This window comes from Microchirus variegatus (assembly GCF_963457635.1).
Source record: "Microchirus variegatus genome assembly, chromosome: 23".
Lineage (NCBI taxonomy): Eukaryota > Metazoa > Chordata > Actinopteri > Pleuronectiformes > Soleidae > Microchirus > Microchirus variegatus.
The window spans coordinates 5,397,012-5,424,139 of record NC_139824.1 but is presented as its reverse complement, the minus strand read 5'-3'; the positions used below and the strand labels follow the sequence as shown (position 1 = coordinate 5,424,139).

The following is a 27,128-nucleotide window of genomic DNA, read 5'->3' as shown; positions in this document are numbered from 1 at the left end:
ACAGTTTTTGGGCACAGAACAGTCCTAAAAACCCGCTGTATCGGTCCTGAAAGGTTGTTATTGCTATGTGTGTCATGTTTCACTTCCCAGCTGAACTGTGCAGGTGCTGACCTCCTCAGTCCCCAGCTGTGGAGTACCTTCACACCTTCCTTGACCCTTGCGTGACCGTCCTCCCACATTCACACACACACACACACACACACAGACACAGGCCTCCCTTACTTTTCTTATCCTCCATCTACATAAACCAGGCACACTTCACCCCCGGTGATTATCTATTCTCCTCTTCAGCTTTGCTCTGTTCTCCCCATCCACCCACAGCATCTACTGTCACATGTCCCGAAGCCAAAGGATACTTTTTTTTTTTAGCAGCACATCTGAGCCTGTTCTCCTCCTTTCATTCTCTGCCGTTTTTAAACCCAGACTTCAACCTCGAAACCCTTACCATTCCAATTTACCCTGTCAATCTCATTCTCCCTTCCCCTCTGTTGCCATTCTTCACTCTAAAAGACACCACACGCACACATTTGAAATTCATATCAATGGTTATACAAATGTAACACTTCAATTTTCCAACCCTGACACATTCAGGGTGAGAAACACAAGGAGTCTGGACACATCTGCACACACACAGTAAAATAATAAGCTGGCTAGAGAGATGACCCCAGATCTTAGGGCAATTCCTGATGGACCTAGAAGAGAACATTTGGTAGTCAATATGCTTCTCCCCCCCTTACACCCTGTGGTCTGTCTTACTTTGTAAATCGGAGCAGAACTGAGAAGAGCTATCATTTACACATGGCATATAAACAGCAGTGAGTCGGTGTGCATGTTAATTCATTTTTAACACTCTCCCTCCCTTTACTGCAGCCAAATATGGGCCATTGCTCAGATTCCCCTTCCCTCCATAAATGTAGACTGTGGGAAGATTACATCTTTCTGCTGTCCGCCTGTCTGTACCAAACGCTAGCACCAGTTGACCTTTCCAATTTACCATGTCAATCATCCGCTCTCTCTCTCTCTCTCACACACACACACACACACACACACACATATAGCCAGCGTGCAGAGCCCAGTCTCCCATACACATAGAGGTAAAAGTTGGTGCCAATCATCCTGGCATGGAATCCCAAATGTCACCAGCTTCTCTTTGCTCACCGTCTAAAATAAAAAGGTTAGCTCATACCTGCGTTCCTCCTCTGCTATTTAATTTCTCAGAAGAAAAACAGACAAACAGCCTTAAAAAGAAGCAAAAAAAATGAATGAAAATGGAAAAGAGGTGTCGATATTGAGTTCTCTGGATATAATGTTTTAATATTTACAATTCAAATGAGCTTTACGACCTCAGCCCTGAATGTTTCAGAGAAAATTAGAAGCAGACCCTGAAATTTGAGAAAACCAAAAGTGAGAGAGAAAAGTCTCATCTCAGACGAGGAAAAAATTGAGGTCAAAGGCTGGGCTTAAAAAAAGACTGTGATGTCTGTACACATGTGGTCTTCTCTCCTGTGTCCATCATGTCAAACTAAACTACCAGATAGAGAAAAAGAACATCTCTCTTGTTTTTCCAGAATGCAGCAGGGCTATCCTTCATCACTGTCATCCCGTCTTCCTTTTTATCTCTACATATCCCTCCTTCTGCTTCCCTCTGTCCCACAGAACTGTGTCTCAACGTCCCTCAGCAGAAGAAAAAGAGGTTGATATAATTAAGGCATACAGAATTTAAAGTGCCTCCTTTGGAAACAAGCAAGTATTCCAGCTCAGCATAAGCTGTGACACAGTCCATCCTGTTGCTACACGACAGTGAGAGTAACATCTTCCATGGACTCACAAACTCACACTGTTCAGAGCAGAATAAAAACAGCAACACTTTACCCATGAATTTACTGATCCCTGTTTGGAAAACTCCCTTGAAGAAGCTCATGTAGTGTGATATACCACACAATTGCCATAGTAACAGTATATTCTTAGTTGGGATTAGCAGTTAAGACTAATTTCATAATATGGACTCATATTATGAGTTTACTCAGTCCATCATAAGAAATAACAAGTGTGGGGAAGAACTTGGCGACATTTTGACATGTTTTCAGACCTACATGGACTCCTTTAGAGCTTTGGTGTGTGTGAAAACATTCCAAAATCTCACGGTGTGACTGTTACTATGACCCAAACATTTCCAATTAATTATCCAGAGTGGCGGCTCATTATTTTCTTATTTTACTGGCCACAGTTTCACAAGGAGTCAAAATAAACACAAGAATAAACTTCTCAAAATAACATTAGGGATTTGAAATCTATTGCTGCATTGTAGATCTGTGCGCACTGCTGTTTGACTTGTGCTCGCTTGGGCTATCATGCCATAAGTTATTACCATTCAGATATTACCATTACACAGATTTCATAGTTTCAGCAGCAGCTGTGCACACAGCCATGAGTGTAAAAACTTTGATTCATTCTTTCATTCTCGTCCAAAGTTTCTCAGTAATTTCTGAGTCGAGGTTTCCCTTGAAGATGAAAACATTTTCCTTTAAGCCCCATCATGTATTTACCTTGAAATACTGTGACTATAGACTGATAAAAAGGTAATCTATGAACATTAATTAAATATTAATTGCACTTTACAATTATCTGCTAGGTACTCAAAGTGCTTCACATGAAAAATAAAATATGATACACATTAAAGTGCAAAAAAAATAAGAGTCAATAAAGTTTAATTAAGAACGGAAGGAAAGTGTCACCGTGCTACGGAATTTTTAAAGCCATTCTAAATAAATATGTTTTGAGTTTACATTTAAGAACTCCAAGGTCATTGATAGAATTGAACAGAAACAGAAACAGTCACATCACCGTGTGTATCTTGGGGAACAGCCAATAATCACTGACCTGATGAGCGGAAACAAACCTGGTCATTTTCACGTACCATTAAAATCTCAGACAAATAAAGTGGAGCGAGGCCATTATTGTTGCTTTAAAAGCAAAAAAAAGTTAAATGTGAAAATCAATTCTAAAATAAAACAGGGGTGATTATGTCCGTGCCTTGGGGTGTCACAGCAAGTCAAGCTTTGACCTAATAAAAGTGTGGATTGCCGTTTTCCAAATCTTAAGAAACAGCTTTACTCATTTAAATATAGGACAAATAACATTTGATTCACTTTAACGACCTCAAATGTGAGGCTGATGGACTGTGATCCAATACAGTGAATGACAGAACATTTTTATATAACTGTGAACACAAGAAGCACATTAGAGGTCAAACAACATGGGTTTTACTACGGCTGAGGGCGATGCCAATTTTTATTTTTCAGGGCAGCTGATGGCTGGGAATAGATTTTTTTTGGCTCATATTTAAAAGATCCTTTCCCTCAATCTGGTAAAATATAACTGTTTAATAATAAAAAATAAGATAAAACATTGACAGCTATTGAACAACACTAATGGTCTATCTCTAATATGCATTTTATGTCTGCATTGCAGTGCAATTATATCCCGTACTTTTAAAGTAAATTATGTATCGACTAATTATCAAATACATGAGACAGGTCATCAAAAAAAAAAAAAAGAGTAAACTTCTGGATGGAAAAATAAAGTTTGAGTGACTTTTAGCAACATTATCAAGTTTCTGAGAACAAATGGATGAGCATAAAAAATTAACAATTAACAGTCCAGTCCACTAGATGGTGCCAAGAGGTCACTGTCATTAGAGCTGTTGTGAAAATGTCGCACAATATGACTTCACAAACACTCATATTTGCAATATTGTGATGATATCGTATTAAAGTGTAACTAAGCCCTGTCATCTGTAAGTAACTCATCCCAATGCCTGATTTGAAAATGCTGAAAGAATTGGGCTGAGCCCTGAGTGAGGGAGAAAAAGTGGTTAGGGGTGTGGTCTGGTCGTGAAATCTGACACCGAGTTTAAGCTGTTTAACAAGATGTTGAAGACAGAACGACAACAGAGCAACAACCCCTGTCATTTTTTTTTGTTTCCAAAAAGGGGGGAGGAGTCTGGGACATTGAGCCTTGCACTGATTGGACAAGAGAATGACGTAAGAGTGAATCAGTGATGCAAGCATGGACAAAAATAGCCAATGATGTGAACGCAGTAGCGGGTGTTTGACCAGAGAGGCAGTAGATACGCCGATTTTTATCACGGCATGTATAAATTCAATACTTTAAACTAAACTGCGAGGATTTACATCAGGATCAACAAATAATATGACTAGATACTCATGTACACTGGATTTCACTTGAAAAAAAAAGGATTACTTATATCGTGATGACAAGAAGAGTTTGTCTTTTTCATAGTGCAGTCTACACGGGAAGAAGAAAAGTAGAGAAAAAAAAACGAAACAAATTCATGTACAACAATCATGTACATCAATGTCCTGTATGTGTATATCACAGCTATAATTGTAGAAGATGACAAAAAATAGCAAAAAAAAACAGTGATGAATTGTTTGTCCGAACAAAAATGCTAATATAATTTAAAGGTTCATATTATCCAAATAATTAAATACCAATACCAAATACAGGAAATAGAACTCATTCACTCAAAAGCATTCTGCAGTATCTCACCTTCAAATGTTTTCTATTTCCATATCAACAAGTATCTCACTGAGTCGTGCCTCTTGAAAAAAGATACTAATCACCACACAAAGGCTTATCAAACTGTGTTCAGCTCACGCTTACAATTGCACAAGCTCACTTGTGCCCGTGTTTTTATATCTGTGTACGTATGTGAAGAGATCACTCACCGGGACAGGAGCACTCTGGATCTGTGCCTAAATAATGGCTTAATTGATTGAGAGACTCAGAGATTGATTGGTTGGGCCTGGTTATAACAGATCCATTAGAACAGTGATAGATCAGTTAGATCTTGCTGCAGCTGTTCCACCTGGCTGTGGGCAGCACGGCGGTGTAATGAACATCATCTGTCTGTCTGTCTGTCTGTGGACAATAGTTGTATGTGTGTGTGTGTGTGGCATACGTAGACAAGAGGGAAAGAAGTGGTGGGGAGTTACGTAGCAATGAGAAAGAAGGAAAATGTTTTTTGGAGGGGATTTAAAATCCCGTTGATCTATTCCTGTTTTCAGCATCCGCTGTCAATCGTTAACTTTTACACACTGCTGCTTTCCTCTTCTCTTTCCATCTCTCTCAGCCTCAAAGCTTTTCCCAATTTCACACTTGTTCAATGCTTGGCACTTTTCCTTAGACTTCCTCTGCTACCAGTTCCTCTCTGTCGACGTCTCGGCTCTGCTCTGCCTCATCTACCTCCTCTTTTCTCAGTGAGTACTTCATTTGACTTTAAACCCTAAAAGAAAACCATTACCTAACAAGCCCGGAACCATATGCCTTTGACATAATTCGACAGAATCACAATACTTTGTATTGCAATCCAATAGTACAGATACTTGTGATTTAAACTTAAACCGAATTATACATTTCTTAAGACAATAAACCATGATGCTTATTTCCAAAATGAGTGCAAGTTGCATATCAATCTGACATTTATCCAAACTGAATAGGTCAGTGGTACATAACATGTAAAACTGAATGTTTTTCTGCTACATTTAGCTGCTCTTGCTAATAAAATAAATAAATAAATACAACCAGGCCAACTTGCAAATAAGGTGTTTTCTTTATTTTTGCTCCCTCAGTGTTCACTGAGCTAGTGCTGTTAGAAAATTTAATAAAAATGACGAGCCAAAATGAACAGCGCCTCTAAAAACAGGACACAGCACAAATGTAAATGAACATGCTTCAAATGAAACTGCAGAATGACGTTTTAAAATCCTCAATTGCAAATATAACTCATCAACACAATGTCCAATACTTTTTACTGCTAATACCAATGCTGCTACTTTTAGCTGTTTCTGGCAGTAAAGGGATGTTAAAGGGGTAATATTATGCTAAATCAACTGTTAAATCCTTATATTTGGGACTCTGGAGGCCCTATCAGTTGGCAAAGTGTGAAAAAAGATGACTCACTCATGTTTTTTTGGTCCTCCTCAGTCTAAGTACAGGAGATAAAACACGCGATGTTGACTTCCGCGCTCACATGCGCTAAACTACTGGAATTGCTGTCTCGAAGAGCCCCGCTTTGTCCGTAAAACACGCGAGAGTGCTGGCGAGGGCAACGGTATCTGAAAACCTCAAGTCCGTGAAAAGTTCTATTCTTGGCTCCACAGTGCAGCACAGAGTTCTACACAAACTTCCAGCCTCAGAGGATTTATCTGTCCAGTGGATACATGTTATATATGACGGCAATGTGCCTGCTCAAGCCTGCAAATTATCACTTTTCCAAATGCTAACTGCTGTAAGCTCCCAGTAGCCTCTGTGGCTGATGTCATTTCCTGTCCCTTAAGTTTCGTTTTACTTTTTTTTTTTTTTTTTTTAAAGTGGACCTGAAGAGATACTACTAAACAAAGTGTTCTGAACAGGGCTGTGTTGGCAGGGTGATTGAACTGCTGTGATGAACAAAGCATGTCACAGACACGTTCATTAGGACACCAGGGAACTGTTTAACTTGGAGAAATAGAATATAATTTAAAATTGTTAAAAAACAAAATCACAATATATCGTGATTTGATTATTTCCCTGGCTCTGACCCACACAGTCTTTCAGACCATGGTGTGAGTTCCTCATGTAGAACCTAATGAACAAATGGTATCGATGTGTGAATCCACTGTGAGAAAATGTGTGTTTTCAGTTGCAAGAATGCAAAAATAAAATAAAAAAATGTAATAATAAACGTCACCAGGTCTATAAATCTCAATATGTGTAAGTGACTAAAACACAGGGACTTCTTGTTCACGTTAGATTAAAAGTTAAGCTGATATGGCACTGAGACTATTTTCCAAGGTCAAGAATGAAGTAATGGGGTGTCAGACTCATTCAATACAGAGTATGAGGTTGTTTATACAGTCTTTATTATGAATCTACCCCCTCTATTGATTTCAAACAAATATGATGATGAAGATGTATTTTCATCACCACAGATCTGGGATGATAAATGGTAAATCCGGTAACATTACTAAAGATGAACGTATTAGAGGACGCACACCTTAACTAAAGTTGCACAGACACGCACGCACAGAGACAGCTGTGCAATAAATCAACATAATGTCATAATCATGACACAAAACTCAACTCATTTGGAGTTCAGTTCTTGCAGTGTGTGTTAAATCTCAGAGTTGTTAAGGTTGAGCTTATTTTGTGTGTTCTCAATTGATGGTGTTTTTCCATTATACAAAGATTAGTTCAGTACTTCCTGCATAACCAGAGCACAGACTCCGTCTGATACAGTCAGTGAACTGTAATATGGCTGAACGGGTTGAGATTTGGCTCATGACAGCCGGCTTTTGGCAGTGCTGTCGCTAAAAAAACCAGACTCCTCTGAGATTTTGGATATTTTCTTGCTCAATGTTGGAGAATAACGCATGTTTTCAGGATTTTTCAGTGACTGAACTGATTTGTTCGGTTTGATTCTTGGAAACCTCGCTAGAGCAGGCACTAAAAAACAAACAAAAAACACCAGGTACCAGTTATCCCTCATGGAAAAAACACGTAGAGTATCGTCAAGTCGAGCCGAGACGTGCTACATCTGCATGGTGAAAAAGTGCCATTACAGATCAATTTGAAGATGCTGAGTGGTACAGATGTGCATGCTGGAGTTTTTACCTGTAGTTAAGCATCTGATTGGACTGCATGAGTAGGTTGCAGGCGGGGGAGATGATGCATAAAACCTAATCGTGCATGAAAACCCTTAAAAACAATGTGAGATTGTTGACTATAAATTTTTAACAGCGTTTAGAATCCCTAGCTGCCATTCAACCTGCTTATTGACCTGCTAATGCGTGTGTGTGAGAATGAGACAGAAAGCCAGAGAGACGTTATTGTTTGCACATGACTGCGGGTAACAAGCAAAATGACTGAGGCTAAACCTGAAAAGAAGCTTTTTCCAAGGACAGAGGATGAAGGCAGCAGACACAGGTGGAGCTGGAGGAGGTGGAGGAAGAGTTGGCTCCTGATTTTGCAGCAGATCTGTGAACAGTGAGTGCAGGTCTCTAACTTGAAAAAAAAATAATTGGTGTGAGTGGGTGGCAGGTGGATAATTAATATGTGCACGTTGGTTTCTGGTGACCTCAGAGCTGATCTGCAATGGAATCCATGTGGTATGTACAATATGTTTTCTTTAAACACTGTTGCCAACCTTTATCCACATTATTGATGCATTTTGGCAAATACAAAATGCCTCCTTTTCCGTTCTGTGATAATTTGGTTTCCATACATATTCATTCAGTACGGCAAGTAGGTTTCCAGTTTTATGTTAGAAAACAAGAAGTACTGCCTTGTTTACTCAAAAGCAACAAGGCATTCAGCAGATTGCAGTGACAGTAAATTATATGAACAACCCCAGCTGGAGCTTAAGACATGACTTAGTTCTTCTCTTTCAGCGTGAATTTTAAATCCAGACAGATCGTTACAAAAAGAATATTTCATCTTTTTTTCTCGGCATACATATAACATCTGAATCTGTCAATATAGGCCCCCCGCAACTTCCATCTCGTCTCTTGGACGCAATCGGTGACACTCATCTATCTTTACCATCACGTCTCTGCCATTTCACGTCCCTCTTCTTTAACATCTAAGGCAATCTCCTATTTACTCATCCTTTATCTTTCTTCTCTTCCTCATTTCCAGTCTCCCCGTTGTTCTTTTTCTCCTCCACCTCTATTGCTTCAAATTAACATCTGCTGACTGGCCTGCTGTTCCAATAACCTATCAAGCCCAGTAGGAAGCAGTGACACACAAAGAGAATGAGTGAGTCTGCATGCAGAATAATGTTTAGCTAACAATTGTGGATCCTCTTGTAAACGGTTTATGAAAACCTATAAAAAAACAAGGTGGTAAAAGAACAGCGTATCTCATTGGGTTGCTCCGTTCGGAGTCTTACATTTTTGCAAAGCGATGAATTTAAAAGTAAAGCACGATAAAATATCCGTCTCAACGAACACTGCGTGCATCATGAGGCCTTGGCTGGAATTAAACTCCTATTCAGAATATGAATGCTCACACACACACACACACAGACTTGGGGTTGCAGGGTGTGGAGCGAGGTGGCAGCTGTGTGACTGGCAACATCATTAAAACTACGAGCACCATGCTACTTATCTCTGCACTTGACACCTCATTCAGCATCCCGCGTGTGTTTCGTGTGTGCTCGTGCATTTCATCTCCTTATGGGAGCGGAGATGGTGTCCCTACACAGCGTTTGTCTGGATATGTACATTAGTCAGTCTCGATAGTACATCAACCACATTTCCGCCGATACATCCTCCGCAACACATCCCTCCATTCCCCCTTCTGCTTGTTCTTGTAGACACTTGTCAACTAAACAAACGCTATCAACAAAGGAAATTGTTCCAGCTTCGTTCTTTTCCTGCTGCAACACTCAAATGCACACGGTTTAAGACAGAGCAGCCCTTTTAAACCAGTGAACATTAATTAAAACACAACTTTAATATGACCTCCCTGTGCCCATTTGTGCCAATATAACCAAGGTCTTATCTAATGCTGCAAGGAGGCTTCTATTTATTTTTAAACCTTACAAGATTAAACATATTCATGGATTTTACAAAATCCATCCATCCAACTTCTACCACTTTATCCTCCACATGAGCGTCGCGGGGGGGTGCTGTGCCAATCTCAGCTGACATAGGGCGATACCTAATCCCCATATTGCATGTTTTTTGGACTTTGGGAGGAGAAAACCCACACAAACTCCATGCAGAAAGGCCCTTGTTCCAACCAGGCAGCAAACCCAGGTCTGCAAAGGCAAAAGTGCTAACCACTGCACCAACCGTGTGGCCTGGATTTGACAAAACGCCAACATGAATTTCTATCGCTTAATTGACTGAAATTTGCAAATTCTGGTGTCCATAAAGAACAACAGAGAGATTATGCAGTGGTCAATTACAATCCTCACAATCCAGCAATGGTTCATACACACAGGAAACAAATGACTTTTCCACTTTACAATTCTAGATACTTGGCTCAGCTCGACTCTACTTGTTTTGTTTTTGCTTTTCCATTAGTGATAATACCTGGTACCTGCTCTGGTGAGGTACCACGTGAGCTGAGCCGATACTAAAAGTGTCGTCAACAGACTGCTGACCACTGATTGATCAGAGAGTGTCGGCCGACACTAGAATCAAACTGAACAATGCCAAACTGTAGATCAGTTAAAAATCCTGAAAACATGCGTTTTTAGCAAGGAAACTTCTAAAATCTCAGAGGAGTCTGGTGTAGTTAGCGACAGCACTGCTGAAAACAAGAAGTACTGAACTAATCTTTCTAATGAACTGATTCTAATGATGGACACCGAAAACAACTGCTTTGCTCATCAGTAGTTTGTGTGTCATGTATAAAATCACAACCCTGATTGTTGAGGAGATACTAGAGTAATGGGAAACAACGTGCCTAATACCAAACCAAGTAGAGTCGAGCCGAACTGTATAGTGGAAAAGCGTCAAAAGCTGGTGGACTGAAACTTTCAGACTTCCGCTGTAGCCCTGCCCTCTACTTCTCTGACCTCTTTGCATCCACAGCCACTGCTTGTTCATTGATTTTTAGAAACTTGTTACATCCACTGTCTGTGACTTTGTGTCTCCTTCCTCTCCCACTGGACACCTCTCTCACCACTTGCCTTTCTGTTGCCTCCATTTTTGTCTATTGACTATTTTGTTCACGAGCGGCGGAAGATTTGAAGACTGGTTGAGTGGGCGCTCGTCTGGAAAATGCTCTGTCAGAGCTGTGTACACGGACATCCGTCTTAATCTGTTTCATCATGCTATAAAACATGCTTGTAATTAAATCCATAACGAGGTGGAACAAGTAGCGCATGCACACACAGCCGTGAACTTGGCTCGTCATACCGTCACGGTCCGCGAGCGGGTTTCCTGCCCGTCCCTCCATCAGTCCATCTCTCTGTACACTGGGGTTTTAATTATAGAACCACAGAGAAGCCTCATTAAACAGAGAGAGAGTGAGAGAAGGGACTGAGCGAGACAAAAGGTAACAGATAGAGAAAGTAGATGAGGATCAGCGGGGAGAAGCCTCATCCCTTTGCAGCTGAAATATTGAGTATGATAACTCCACACGTAACCAGCTGTAGCAGGAATTAATCAAAGCACTGATTCATTAGTGGAGCCGTTTTATCCAAACCACAGTGAATTAGTGCCCATTTGTCAGATCATGCGTGCGAGTATGTGCTTCACATTTGTAGCTTTCGCAGACTTAGAGTACACATAAGAGACCATTAGAAGAACTAAAGTGTATTAAAAATTAACCTCAATGGGACACCTTGAACCTGTAAGGTTCATGTGAAATATCTAGTCTATACAATATATGTACATAATACGATATAAGTATGTCAGTGAAATACTGTGGGAACGCATTCTTCAAGGTTTTCGCACAACAGTGGAAGGAACCAATGACCTTCACTGAGGTTTTTCTACATCACTATTTTCTACATCACTAGCCTTGGTCTGCGTTCAGTATTGCAAAAGACTTTCTTCACAGCATTTAAAGCAAGCGGCGAACATTTAACAAACATATGCAGAAATGTGTATTCAATTCAGGGTCACGTCTTTAAATCTCGAATGCACACACCATCCATCCATCGCATTCTTACATCGGCCGACAACTGGTTCAGTTCCGTTAATGAGCCTCAGAAAGGAAGAGTGGAGCTTGCTTTCCTCCGAGCTGATCGAGTAGAGCCAGCTTTGTGATATTTCAGAGCAGCCACAGATGGCCACAGAATGAGGGCTGCTGTGCAGAAATTTGGAATGATTTGGTGAGAAAGCCTGCACATGACACATCATCCGAAGCCCATGCGGTGTTTCCTATTGTGTCCAAACATTATTTTCAATAATAAAAGAACCAATTTGAATACCTTTTGAATACCTTTTTATTTCTTTATTTTTTTTCCATTTTGGGGTTTTAGGTGCTGTATACATGGCCTCAAATCGAAACCAAACCATGCTGACGGCTGCTCTCAGGTTTCAATGAAACATAACATAACCTGCTGCAGTGATCAGAAAGAGTGAGTTTAAGTTTGTAATCTCTGCTGCTACATGCATAAATGACATTGTAGTACAATAAACAGCTGATCTATATATGCTCCTGGTCGCTTTCTTCTGTCTCTACCTCGCATCCACATCCGCATTTCACATTCTCTCCTCCCACGTTATTCCTCTCACCCTATCAGGACAAGGCAGACGGCCACTCGTCTGAGTCAGAGATTTCTTCCTGTTAGAAGTTCTTCTCTCCAATGATGCAGAGAGCTTGCTCATTGTGTGAATTGTTGGATTTCTCTTCCCTCTATAACATTGTAGAGGTTTCTGTACAGTGCCTTGAGATAATGTATGTTGTGATTTGACACCGACACAAATAAAACTGAATTGAATTGAAATGAAACTGTCCAAAACTAGTCTCTACAATTCCCCAAAATCCAAAATGACTTTTACAAATATCACATTTTGTTCTGGAAGCAGTCAAAACTCAGTTACAGATTATAATGATGTAACATGGAGAAATCCCCCCACTGCTGTTTGCTGCACAGGACAAAATCATTTTCAAACAAAGTTCTTGACAACCCTTTCTTCAGTCCACAACAGATGATGCTCCTGGGCTGCATGTGTCAGGAACAATGAGCAGCTATAAACTCATTTGAAGCAAGTATCCACACGTGTGGAAGATGAAGTGACAGCAGGTGATTTGGCCCAAGACGTGTGGAGGTTTTTCTCCTTGAAATTTACAGGCGTCACCTGGAACCAAGTTGATACCAAGCGTCAATTACACTGACTGTCTACACTTTTATATTTAATACGACAACAACTCTACAGTAATGTTGTAGGGAATAATTTAAATTCAAACATTAAAAACCAGTTCTTCTTCATTAATCTAGCAGTTAATCTACCAGTCCACTCAAAACAGCATGCGTGACTAGTGGACGAAGAGGGGTACGTGGATATGGGGAGGGGGGCTGATGGCACTTTGATTAATGCAACATGATCAAATTAATGTGTTCAGGACCCGCAATATGATTGAATATGATTGGATGGTGTTTTAACAGGCCTGTCCCTCCAACAGCTGACTGACATTTTTCATTTTTGTGAATGAATGAATTGTTACAATCGAGTTGTGGAGGATTTTAAGCTATACAGTAAAAAAAAAATGCTCCAGAAAATAATCTCCCACCCTACCTTTAAAAAAACCTGTTTAAATTCAAATTATCGCGGCTAGAATTGCATTATTGTCCAACAGAGGGTGCTGTGAGCACAGCTTGGCCTACATCCATGACAATGGGAGACACAAACGAATGAAATGTTCTTTTTGAGCGGACAATCATTAAAGCAAAGCATTTGAAAAGTGGCATGTGGAAGTATTTCTAGTTTTACACCACAGTGGGAAAAGTCATGAATAAAAACAGCAGAATAAAGTTCCGTGTGATTAGGGTAGTCCTGCAAGATTTGTGCAGAGGACACAGGATATGGCATGTATACTCAACAAAAATATAAACGCACAAACTTCAAATGGTGAACAAAAATAGAATGTCATGACATTTGCTCAGATTCTTGATGCATTTGTTTATGGAATGATTTGTTTTGCTCAAACCCAGTAGCCCAGTGTCACTTGGCCACTCCTATTGACTACAATCTCAGATTGAGTATTTCAACTCACCAGAGTCATGGAGCATGGCAGAGTGGTGGTCAATATGCGTGACCAGTACACAGACACTTCTTATGGTCTGGTCAATAAAAGGGCACACAAAAATGTGGACTTTTGTCACTTGTCAATATGCCACAGATGCCACAAATCATGAGGGAGCGTGCCATTGGCATGCTGAGTGCTGGGTTGAGTGTTACAGCTGTGGCAACACAACTGAACGTGCACCATTCTACGATCAATCCAGACCACGATCGACCACATGGTGATGTACATGCGTCGCCGGTGTACCGCTCTGCGTGAGGCTAATGGTGGACACACACGTTATTGAAGTTTGTGAACTTGGATCATCGACCCCCGTTGTGTTCTTCCTGCCATTACTCCAGGACTTTTGTTTTGAAATTGATCCGAATGCTCGCAAATTAAAGCCACTTTATTGATAAAGTTGTACTTTTATTTTTGGATAGTTACTCATGTCACATACACAAGTTTTTCTTTGTGCTAATCGATTCTCGTTCAAAAGCACCACCCAACACTGCTCCATTCACAGTGAATGAGGAGGATTTCAGCTGACACCTCCAGTATATAACTCCTTGGCTTGTTGGGAGGTTTGCGCCAGCCAATCATTCCAAGCAGCAATAATGATTGGTTTATTACAGTATTGTAAACGTTATAGACAACTTCATTTACTGATCGATATCAAGGAGACAGAGAGGATTTTAACAAATAGGAATTAGCTTTACATAAGAGGTACCACCTTGTTTTTATGGCTGTGAGTGTGATGAGTGGGATGTTTTTTTCCTTCTTCATCAACCAGAAAATGCTTTTGAAAAAATCATTATCACCGTTTAACTTATTTTTGATCTGAGAGCAGCTGTCACCCCCCCAGAATGATAGAGGAAAGTCCTTGTTCGATGAAAAATAAAATAAGAGACAACATTTGAGCATATCTTTGAAACCGTTGAGCCATATAATATCACAGTTAAATAAATATTGGCAGCTGCTTCCAAACACTACCATAGATCCTGCTGGTAATTAATTAAGAGCAGTCATTTGAGAGGGAGAAAAAAAAAAAAGAGATTTTGTGTCACTGTTCATTGCACACACCTGTGCTTGTTTTAGGAGTGGTTTCCAATTTGGCATTAGCTTTATATTTTTATGGGTCACCAGTCAAAAAAAAGGGATCTCTCCTCCTCTGAACTCTCCATATTTCTTCTCTCACTGGTGCAACATAAATCTCATGGTACATATTGCTCTGTCACACACTCTAAAGCCCAATGTATGCTGCGTAAAGCGCTCTACGTCGGTTACAGAGACCCCTCTACATCAACGGAGAGCCTGTCGGAGAGCTTCTCAGTCGTCTCCGGCTGCACAAAATATTTATTAAGTGTCTGTCACTCCGTAAAAGGGACAACAGAGACGGCAAGGGCTGCGATTGGTCCTCAGGACAGGCCGAGCTAATGCTGCTCTGTGCCCGCCACTGAGGGTCCACAGAGGCGGAGCTGATCACCGCCGACGACGTCACTACCAAACTATAAATACGTCATATCTTAATACACACACCACATGTTTAGACTCTAAATGGCTCATTTCTCGCCTCAAATGATCTTAAAACTGCGTTCCGGGACACAGAAAATATTTATTTCAGGTGAGAAACGGCCACTGTTTCAATGTTATTCAGCTGCAACAACATTAACAGTCTATTATGTATAGGTGTCTGTTTTGTTCCTCATTGCGCCACCAAAACATGACTCGGCAAAACTCGAAACACTGTGAGAGACGCCCGTGACAATCTGCATGCACACAGGGAAACAAGCTTCTACGCACCTCTGCTGCACACGCACACACACACACACACACACACACACACACACACATGTATACAACCCAAAACATGCACGCACACATAACAAATACATTCCACCACACACACTCTCTCCAAGGACACTAAAGTACCTCAAACAGTACTACTGGGACGGGACCTGCAGCAAACACACACGCCCGTACGCATGCGCACACGCACGTACACACACACACACACACACACACACACACACACACACACACACACACACTTGCACAAAGACCAGCGGCGCAGTCTCATTTAAGAGTCAGTGATGTGGAAAGAAAACATCTGGAAGGGAGGGAAGATGATTAGAGAAAGAAACAATTGAAACAAAGGCACATGCAAAGACAACACAAATGTTGTTGCCAAACACACAAACTTTGATTTTTAGCCCTAAACAGAATAGTTTATGGTGTTTATTGTGACTTGTGTGTTACAAGCCAAAAAATCCACTGTAGGAATATTCCGAGCAACAGATATATATATAGTTTTCTCTCTTTTGTAAAATTTCCTTCATCTAGATACCCCCGAGATTGTGCATGTGAATGTGTGTGTGTCTGGGTTATGCCGAGGTCAGGTGAGTCAGATGCTACACGAGTCTATTCTTCACCTTCTGACAAAGGCCACTCCGTCACTCCTCAGGCCCCAGGGCAACAAGCCCTGCTTGATGGAGAGCGGGCGAGGGAACGCGGTAAACGGGAGAAAAGGAGTGATGTGAAAAAGTCAGACGCTGCAAAAGTCTCCCGATAAGAGACGTAATCAAACTCAGACAGACTCTCTTCCAATCACGGCGCCGAGGTAATCAAACTCAGACTCACACACTCTCTGCGACACACACACAATGATTAAGGTTATGGAAGGATATGAGGTGATTTTACAATGTGTTCATGCATTTGGAGCCATTTCAGCTCTTCCCGTTTATGTCCCATCTTTCTCGTCATCTAAACTTAGTGAAGTGATGTCTGTTTTTGATCTCTTTAACTACATGACTGTGAACAGCACTCGGGGAAAATAACTGATTGTCTCAGACAAATCTAATTTATAAGGCAAATCAATGCTCTGCAGAACTATGACGCTTCACACTTCTGCCATTCTTAATTAAGAGAAGGTATTTCTAGAAACATCGCAAACATTGTTAGTTGCAGAATGACTTCTGTCGCGCGGCAATTATAGAGTCAGTTACAGTATGTGGAGCATTTTAATGGGAATATCACAGATTTTGTTTTCCATTAAGATCATTTCAACACTCAGGGAAAGTGCTACTTAGCCTGTGAAAATGGTTGTAAAAAGTATTTTGTAGTTCTGGTGGGAGCTTTGCTGCGAGGCACGTGCTGCTATTGGAAAGATATGAGCATTTACGAGGCAGCAGGGGCTGAAGGAAAAGGCACTATAAATTGCATTTAGGGACTAAAAGTCAGGACATCTTGGCCTTCACCGCATTGATTTTTTTTTTTTTTTTTTCCTTAAATCTGCGTCTTCCAAGTCTCCTGACTTTATGGAATTGAAATCCAAAATTGCTGGAGCTCTCTTTTAGGAACAAAACTCTCACGGCTCTTCTATGTATGAAAATCTCAGAGCATTTTTCTGCAGCTCAGCAATCATTAACAGGCATGACATTACTGTCTTCTCTACAGAAAAAAAAGATAAAGGCAGCTGATCAACTGTTGAGCCCGAAGCTGAGATTGTATTTCAAGTCCTGCAGTTACTATATCAGCATTTACGAGCCTGCCACGTTCCCCAACCCACTCTTTCTTTTCTTAGTCTGTTCCACTCCTGTCTACCCTGCACAACCTCTCCTCTTGTTTCATCTGAGAGATCCATATATGCCGGATTATATTTATCACACTTCCTCTTCCTTATCTCAGGGTGTCTAATGGCTCGAGTCATTTTGTCCATTTATTCCATTAAGTGCGTGCATTTGATCAGATATGCTGAGTGTTTCTGGGCACGCGTGTTCTCGTGTGTGTGAGAGATATTCCCTCCAGCGTGCTGTCTTCGGGGGATATGTTGCTGCTGTAGCATTCTGAAGTACAAATCTACAAAGACCTCCACTGCTGTGAACTGAGGAGAAGTCCACAGACACGCACTCACTCTCCGGGGAGACTGACTGCTGTTCTGACTGACAGGCTGAGGTGTGTGTAGTAAAGAAAGAGGGACAAATTATATCAGGTGTGCATGGAGCTTAATTAAGCAGAGTAGGGATCCTCATTTCCTGTAACTAACCAAAAATATCCTGAGGCCATGAGAATTCTGTTTCTGTCTGATGAAAAAGAAAGTGAGAACCCACATCAACAACGCACACTGAGTCGATCTACACTCTGACAATGGTCAACATAAGTGGTCGTTTCAGAAAATACCGTCTCAGTCGTTGGTCAGATTCTGTACGTCGGCGAGTAAAAAGAGAAATCCCTCCACATTTCTACATCACAGAGCATCGGCGGGTTAATGCTCATGTGCACTGCTGCTCTGGTGATGAGCAGCACACAGAAGGCTGGCAGGTGGCCGCGGGGCTGACGCGGAGGAGCAGCTACAGCCTCAGTGTTATCATCCACATCCCCCGGTTGAGAGCAGTGGCGAGAATTGAGGGAGAACCACTTACGGAACAGAGTCAGAGGACGTACACTGTTAAACAGTGTGTCCATCCTCTGTGTCCGGGAGGCTGCAAGTTGGCAGCTTTGTGTCGCTTTAAGGTAACGACGTTCTGCTAAAATGTGCTAGTTTACCTGCGGAGAAGAAACTTGCCAGACACAGAGGATGGAAGCGGTGTTCTAATTTCCATCTACCACCACCTCTCTTCCTGGTTCACCCTCCTCCTCCTCCTCCTCCTCCTCCTCCTCCTCCTCCTCCTCCTCAGTTGCAGATGTAGACGAGAACACTGAGGCTGTAAATGCTACACTTCCAGTGAAAGGTACAGATGGAGTTCACAGCAGTTAACAGTGGCAGCCCATGGCAAAAAGGATGGGAATTGGCCTTGTAACCAGATTGTCCGGAAGTAAAAAGAAAAAAATCATCTGTCACTGTTTTTTGCAGGAATCATGCTCAAGACTGTGCAAAGGTGAGCAAAGGGAAAAAGGCTGAAATTCAGTTACAGCGACATATTGTTAGGAACAACTGTTTTTAGAACTTACATTTAGCCCCTTGAATAGTAGTTTCTGAAAAGAGGCAAACAACTGCAGAAGAGGAAATATACTTTCTGGTAACACCCAAGCCGAGCCTGTATGAAAGTTTTCACTCGTGGGAGCATGGACGTAGATTTCTTCAATCAAAAATGTCAGTCTGAAAGCAGAAAATGGATCTTTAACGTAAACGACCAGACCTGCACTTTTGAGTCTGAAGAGTTTATTTATTGACGTTTGGACTCCTTTTATGCCAAATTATTTCTGAAACGTTTAAATCCAAACTTCTGTTCAATCCCACTTCCGACTACTGCCTGAAAATGTCTTCTCTGTAACACCACCATATGTTTCCAGCAGTGATAAAAAGCCCCAGGAGCTGTTCATTTTACTGGCAGCCTGTACTTCCAGTGATTACAGCGTGTGACCTCTCACCAAGCTGTTGAGCTGCTATCAATTGTGGCTATTCCAGCTCAAACACGGATGACAGTTAGTGCTTTTTATTTTCAGCAGTCTACGCCACACTCACAGGATAGTGGTCAGGGACATGCAGATAATGGATATGTCAAGTAGGCAGGTCGTGCAACTGGCTGCGTACCACTTTTCCTCCACTCTTATCGCCTTGGTAGGCTGCTGAGGAGACTTTGACAGATAACAGTGAGTGAGACTCCATTTGCATGTGCATGTGTCTAGATTGTATCCCTGAATTATCTAGTCAGGTTCATTAATCATAGTATAACCATAAAATATAATCCGATATGATTTTAACCTGATTACATGTTCCTCTAATGGCCACAGACTGTAATTCAATTCAGTTTTAATTAGAACCCAGTCGCTCTGTTGAGCACTCATTGTGTCCTCTTTAAAAAAAACAAAAAAAAACAAAGTGTTAACAAAGGAAGAGTTAGTTGCCATATCAACTGCCGAGCTTTGCATGTGTACTTTCATCAGAGCAAATTGACAGCGGATGCTTGGTCTTACTTTCATTCTGTGCCTCAAAAAAAACCATCTATTACTGAGCAGTGAGGAAAGGACCGCTGTGTTTATTTACAGGCTAATGGCCGCGCGCCGATGAGCTGCTGCTCCCAGTTTGGAGGAGTCACGCGTGATTACTGTCCATGTTGTCACATACGGACTGATACCGCACTTGCCTTTATGCTCGTGCTGCGTGTGGTCACAGTGCAGCCCTGAGCACTTCAGTAATCACAATCAGCTCACGGTCCCTCATGTCGTGTGTGAGTTCACGCTTGAACTCTCATGATTAATTAAATTATCACTAAAGTGAACATTTTTGGGTATATTTGCTCCAGATAAGAAATAAATCATTAAAAATGAAGTTTGGATTGTGGACAAAACACGACATCAGAGAACATTTAAGGGTGTCTTTGACCTGGGTTTGAGACCCAGTTGGAACAAGGGCCTTTCTACATGGAGTTCTCTGGCTTTCTGGCTTTCCCACTCCCTGCAACATGAGGATTAGGTTAATTGGACTAGAGCTTAGATTGGGCCCAAAAAATCAAGCCAGACCCGTGCAAGTTGTGTCTGAGCCCGACCCGGCCCGACACATTAACTGTAATTACGAGCCCGATTTAAACCCAACATTTTTTAAAAACACGTGAGCCGTAAATGTACACGTAGGTCCACGTCCTCCCCACAAGAGGAGTTTGTTGTCAATGCTGTCACAGTCTAATTTACAACAATATGTTGCTAATGACGATACACTTCCTGGTTTTTAAATGATGCGTTCATGGCCGCAGGTTTTTACACCTTCAAACAATACGACGTGCTATAACACAGTGTTTTTCATCCTCTTTTGAGCCAAGGTACATTTTTTTCATTGAAAAAAACACAAGGCACACCACCAAACAAAAATGTGTAAAAAATGATACTCTGTAGCCTATATTAACAATTTAGTCATTCTTATCAAAGTGTCTTGAATATTTATATCCATATTATTTCCAGATAATTAATTATTAGTTTTCAAAAAATGTTTTTGTGAAATTGGATAATTTCCCACGGTACATCTGACAATCTCTCACGGCACACTGGTTGAAAAACACTGCTGTAACATACCGCGCGAACGCGCCGAGGGAGAAAAAACACAAATGCTTGATCAAGGGCCCGGCCCGAGGGTAGTGGAGTTAAATATCGGGTCGGGCTCTCGCAGAGAATCTAAACTCTAAATTGGACACTCGTCTATACCCCGCCCATCACCCTATGTCAGCTGAGATTGGCACAGCACCCCCTGTAACCCTCATGTGGAAGATAAAGCGGTAGTAAATAGATCGATGGATCATTGTGAGGTTTAAGAAACAACCAAACAACTAGTTGAACAATCGAGAAAATGATCGGCAGATTAATTGATTGATTAATCTGCCGGGTTGTAATCTGCTTAGTTGCAGCCTCAGGACTCAGAAAGAGATTCTATATCTTTTCCAGCATTCCTCATATTAACAGGCTATTGCTAATATCCTCATTTGCACCCGTGACTCTCTACATTTAATAATAGTTTTTTTTCCCAATCCTCTTTCTTACTTGTTTTTCTTTGTGGAGCAAAATGTTTGAATCAAAGTCTGAAAAGAAAGAATAGGGGGAGGGGGGGGGGAATATCTCATTTACCTGAAAAGAAAGACAACATATTGAGAAATAGAAAATTTGACTGACAGCTACAAACTCGGGCTGCTGAATAGAAGGGAGAACCGAGTGAGACCTAAAATTGATGGAGAATGAGATGGGGAAACAAACAAACAAACAAACAAAAAGAGAAAGGTAGTACAAAGGAAGAAAAAAACAAAACAACACAATTTGACTGGGTGCAGTCGCATGTTTTTTTTAAGCTGTTGTTTTCCACCACTTATAGAAACCAGAATACCTTGGCTGAACTCAAGAGAAGCACAACCATAAATACAAATAAACGAATTAAGGTGCCATTTCATGAAATATTTATGTGACAATAAGTAACTGGTCGAAACAAACTCACAATAACCACAACAAATATAGACTGACTGACAAATTAATGAAGAATACATTCTTCTTCTGCTGTTTCCTTTATTTAATTGTTTGTTTATTTTTGTCTTTTCTCTTTCAAATTGGAACTTTTCTGCATCAATTTTGATGTGTTTCTATTTCATTCCTCTTTCCCTCACCGGTCGCAACGACAACAAACTGAGCCAAATATGTTTTTTTATAGCAAAGGTTATTTACCCAAGAAATGTTTATTATAGTCAACGCTCGATGACACACACACACACAATGACGTTTATGGCCAAAGTCTGATCAGTGAAGCCTAACTATCCCTTACCATTCCCCAAAAACGCCCAAGGGAACACTCTACACTGACAGCTCTAACAAGGTACTGTGTGTATATTTATGTGATTTTGTGCATCAGTGTGTGTGTGTGCGTTTGTGACAAAGCATACCAAAGGATATGGCCCTGTAAAAAAGAATCTAATTAAAACTCTATACAGCCACAAGGGACAGTGCCGCTCCCTCCCTTCCTTTCTCATTAAACTATAGCGAAGAGCTCAGCTGAAGGACTGTTAAAGACTTTACATCTACGCTCTGGCCTCTGAGGAGAAATGACAGAGATACAGTGAAGGATAGAGTGAAACAGCCATTCACACACTAAGGGCGTGACAGAGGCAAGAACACAGAGGGGGCGGAATAAACACACACCAAACTCATCAATCCTCATAAATCAAAGCATGAGTGAAGTGTCATTTACTGGCATTTACCAGCAAAAACAGACTACACGCAATGTGTCGATAGTCCAACGCAGCGTTTCACAATCCTGGTCCTCAGGACCCACTGCCCTGCATGTTTCCTCCAACACGAGGGAAACAACTAAAACATGCAGGGCACTGGGTCCCGAGGACTGAGAAACACTGGTCCAATGTAAATAAACTCGAGAAAAAAAAAAAAAAAAAAAAAGGACTAATTGAATTAAGAGACAGCTTGCATGGGGCTTAAAAAAATCAATCCATCCATCCAATTTCTACTTTATCCTCCACATGAGGTTCACGGGGGGAACTCTGTGTCAATCTCAGTTGACACAGAGTCAAAAGGCGGGGTCACACCCTGGACAGTTCGTCAGTCCATCACAGGGACACATATAGGGCTTTCAGATGGACATGGGTTCACAACAATTTCAGTATTTTTTAGTGGGAAGAACCGAAGTGGGCGGATGTTAACACAATAACACAGCACGGCCTCTATCCACACGTCCAACTCTGCTTTTTCACAGCTGTGTTTTGCTGTCTCTATTTTCTTTCTTGAGTTTTTTTGAGTTTATTAATTATTTGATCAGGCGTACGGTGAACCCAGCCTTGTCCATCTCCGTCATTATGTTTTTCGAGGGAGTTTGTCTGTCTGTCTGTCTGTTAGTGACCAACATAACTCGAAAAAAAGTCACGGACAGATTTGGACGAATTTTTCAAGAAATGTCTGCAATGGGACCAGGAACAAGTGATTACATTTTTGGGCGTGATCCGTAGAGGCTAGCACGATTTTTATCGCTATTTAGTTGGCACTGAGCTGCCTTGGCAGAGGTCTGCGCTCTCCGAGTGCTTTTCTAGTTTGAAACGGCGTTGTTGCCCAAATGGCCACCAAACATTTGGTATCCTCTGCAGACCACCATGCACCATGTTCCTTGTCAGTCATTGTCAGTCTCCGTCAGACGTTGTAGGTCGCTGTCAGTCACTGTTTTTTTTCTTTTTTTAAATCTAATACACGCCCACTGGTGATGCCACGGTTCGCAGGGAAGAACCAGGTATTTCTTAACTTTTCCGGTTCTGAACCTGTTATTTTTTCAGTCTGAAAATGGGCCGGCCGGTTCAAATTGGGTTCGGGAACCGGCACGGAGCCCTGTCCTAAGAGAGACAAACAACCACTTACTCTCACACTTACAGTCAATTTAGAGTCTTCGATTGATCTAATCCCCATATTGCATGTTTTAGGACTGTGGAAGGAAACTGGAGAATCCGGAGAAAACCCACGCACACACGGGGAGGATTAACAAAAAAAAAACCAAGAGAATTCAATTACTACAATTTTATTACTATGGTTTTGAAGAATCTAATAAATAACAATGACATACATGTCCAGAACAGTAATTTAATTTAGATGTATTTAAAGGACAGTGCCTAACTGGAAATAATATAATTTGAAATAATAATAATAGTAATAACAATAATAAAGTCTGAGAACCTCTCACATTAAGACTGTTTCCAGCGTCGTGCATAATGTTTTATGTGACTAGTCTGGAATAAATGAGAGTTCTGTAGGCAAAACAACCCTGTAAACATTGTAAGGATGTCTGTTGGTCCTGCATGAAAGCAGACACAGACGGCAACTAGCAGCTTGTTCTTTGAAAGTCAGTGACATTTGCACTGAAAAGGCCAAATATGGACAGAAAAAGCAGGAGAGACTTTACCAACACATGCAGACTGTATCGCCTACAGAGGAAAACAGAGTGGAGTGAACATCAACAGGATTGGCTGTAACTGGATTTAATTTAAGATAACAATCTTTACGTACAACCTGATTTTAACTAAGGATGAGTGTGAGTGGTTGTCTGTCTCAATATGTGGCCCAGTCCACATCAAAAATAATTTGTGGGGTTAAAAAAAAAGACTTGGTTCAGGTAGGCATTTAACCCAGTGTTCATGTTCTGCTGCTGCTCTCATTTTCAATCTGTACCCACAGCAGGAAACAGTAATTCGATTTCGTCTAAAACGCTCTACTGAGCAAACAAATATCACAGATTTCAAATAAATCTTTGATTTCTTTTGCACATTACATATTCTTTTATTCTGATAAGTGAAACTACTATCAAACACCAACCAAATCACTTAATCAGTCACTTAAAAGAGTATGAAAATACCCTAATCGACAATAAATCACATTTGATGTTGTTTTATGGTGCAATTTAAAGACACTGCATGGTTTCACTGTAGGATCACCTGCTTCTGGTGTTCTGAATGAATAATGCACTGCAAATGTATGGGTTTGTTAGTTCTTTTGGACGACCAACATCACAGCATTCATATGAATATGTTTACCTGAGATGCTCAGGTAGATGGCAGGACTCGTCACATTCTCTCCCGTGATCTCGTTCACAGCCTCCACGTGGTAGCGTCCCGCGTCTGTCGCGGTGGTTGCCAGGACGACCAGCTGATTGTCCAAAGTGATTGCTCTGTAAGGGCACAAATCAAACACACGGAGAACAAGGGATTAGACAACCCAGTAAGGACAACTGAAAGGAGAAACATGCCTCACTCTAGTTAGCAGCGCTCAGACAAAGGCTCTGACAAGAGGAAAGCATTTGTAACAGGGATCGTTTAGAATTCATAAGGGAAAGGAAACAGTGAAAGCAGAAAGGAAACAGATTCACAGAGCTTAAATAAATCTCTCCTCCAGCCTCGGATTGATATGTGGCTCATTCCGAGTCTCTTTCATTCTGCCGGCCATTCTCGTTGTGCATTATCCTCCGTTCTTCTGTCTTTTCACTGATGCATCCTCATTTCCCCACATACCCGCAGCAATCAATACAACAGAAGCACACAAACTGTAAATGGAGTGGACACAAGCAAAACTGTGCTCATATGAACACAGAGATAACAACTCCTGACACGCACACAGACTTGTGTTGCTTTTAGAGTCAAAGAGGGTAAAAAATATATATATACATATATATATATATATGTATTCTTGACACAGGAAGCGCAGGTTGATGTATTTAGTGATGCTACTCAGCATGTTAGTGGATGAAAATACCCCAATATTCCAGCCTGGGAGCTTTCACTGAAACAAAATCGATATCACAAACGGAAGAATAAAACGTATTAAAGTCAGATGACTGTCTTTTATGCTTACAGACATTTTCAATATACCTGCAACGCAATTACACAGCGTTATGTTGAGACTAAAAAGCCCTGCGAGACAAGCACGTAATGCTAAAAGTAAATGATGAAACAGATATGCAATAATTGTGGACGCTACATGTTTGGAAAGACATTATTTTGAACACTCCCAAAACAAGGCCTCTCGCTCAGTTTAAATTTGACCACCAAACAACAATGTCTCCTATTCACACTTGAATCAATAGTTCTGTGTTAGACAAAACACAATGTGTAACAAACAACGGCTTTGCAAACAACAGAAACATCAGCTATAAACACACATTTCAGTGGCTAAAAAAATAAAATAAGGAAGAGGAAGTTTATCTGATGACACCTGAAGACAAAATATAAAGTTCACCAGTGCATCTTTGCTACTTACTTCTGTTTAATAATAACCAAAAGCCTTAAAAAGGCTGTTTAGAAGCAAGGTATATGATTTTATATAATGATGGATGACATGGCAGCTTCTTAAAGTGAAGCCCAAACAACTAAATCGCCCCCTGGTGGCTGTCAAGTCCTGTTTCCATCAGTTATTTGCTGTGATAAAAGTGGAAGGAGATGTCATGATTGACTACCGAGACTAACTTTAGATAGGTCAGTCAGATTTATTGGCGGGTCCTTGATCCGGCTGCTCCACTCCATGATTACTACTGTGCAGAGTCTGGCTCCACAGACATCGGCAGCACAAAATGGCAGACGCCACATCTGTGATGATTTGACTTTTTTCTTTTTTTGTATATATACAGCGTAGAGGAGGAGTCACTGGATGGAGCTGAAAAATTAGACATTAAGTAAATGGGAGTGTATGTGTGAGAGGAGAAGAGAAGAGACATACACACCCTCCTGGATTTTATTTAGGGTGATTTCCCTGGAGAAAATCCACAACAGCGAGAGCCTCAACCCCAACACTCTCTATTTGCAAAGTGTGTGTGTGTGTGAGAGAGAGAGTTCTCAACCTCATCTCACTACCTGAAATAGGAGCTTGAAGCACACCATTCTCCTGCTCTCTCCATCCCACTGTCCTAATAGATTCTGCATCCTCACCGAGGTCTACGCTGCAATTTATGGCTGTTAAGCTCATTAAGTGCACTGGCCAGCCCATTTTATCACATCTGGTTTACCCAGCACATGCTGATTAATAGACAGTGAAGGCATGTCTCCACTTGCCCATACTGTCAGTGGGAGGGGAGAGCCTGTGAGGTTTGAAGAAATCGAAATCCACTAAGTTATTAACATTTAAAGTCAAAGGAGCTCGGCGAACAGTGTGAGATTAAGGGCTGCGTATTGTTTAGGTTTTTTCCGATACCATTGCTAAACTGATGCTTTTAAAATGGTGCCAGTGCTTAAACATTGGCACTTTAAAGAAGAAAGTAAACTACAAAAGTCAATGATAGCAACAAAAAATGGCTTGTTTTTTTCCTCCCAAGGCAAATGTGAAAATCAAAATGAAACTTTCATTTCATGTATCTAACATAGACACATATAACACTTTTACACTGAATACATGTTTTGTATTCACATCACATCACTTCCTGGGAGCAC

General features: G+C 41.0%; 1 protein-coding gene across 1 annotated transcript in view; it reads right to left on the bottom strand.

Moving 5' to 3' along the window:
• The window catches only part of sdk1a (sidekick cell adhesion molecule 1a), a gene marked incomplete at both ends in the record, with an annotated part of 322,636 nt that overhangs the window by 123,144 nt on the left and 172,364 nt on the right, over positions 1 to 27,128 (bottom strand). Inside the window, one exon of the mRNA XM_083909607.1 lies at positions 24,747 to 24,880. Coding sequence (XP_083765733.1) covers positions 24,747 to 24,880 — 134 coding nt within the window. The remainder of the gene's footprint in view (positions 1 to 24,746; positions 24,881 to 27,128) is intronic.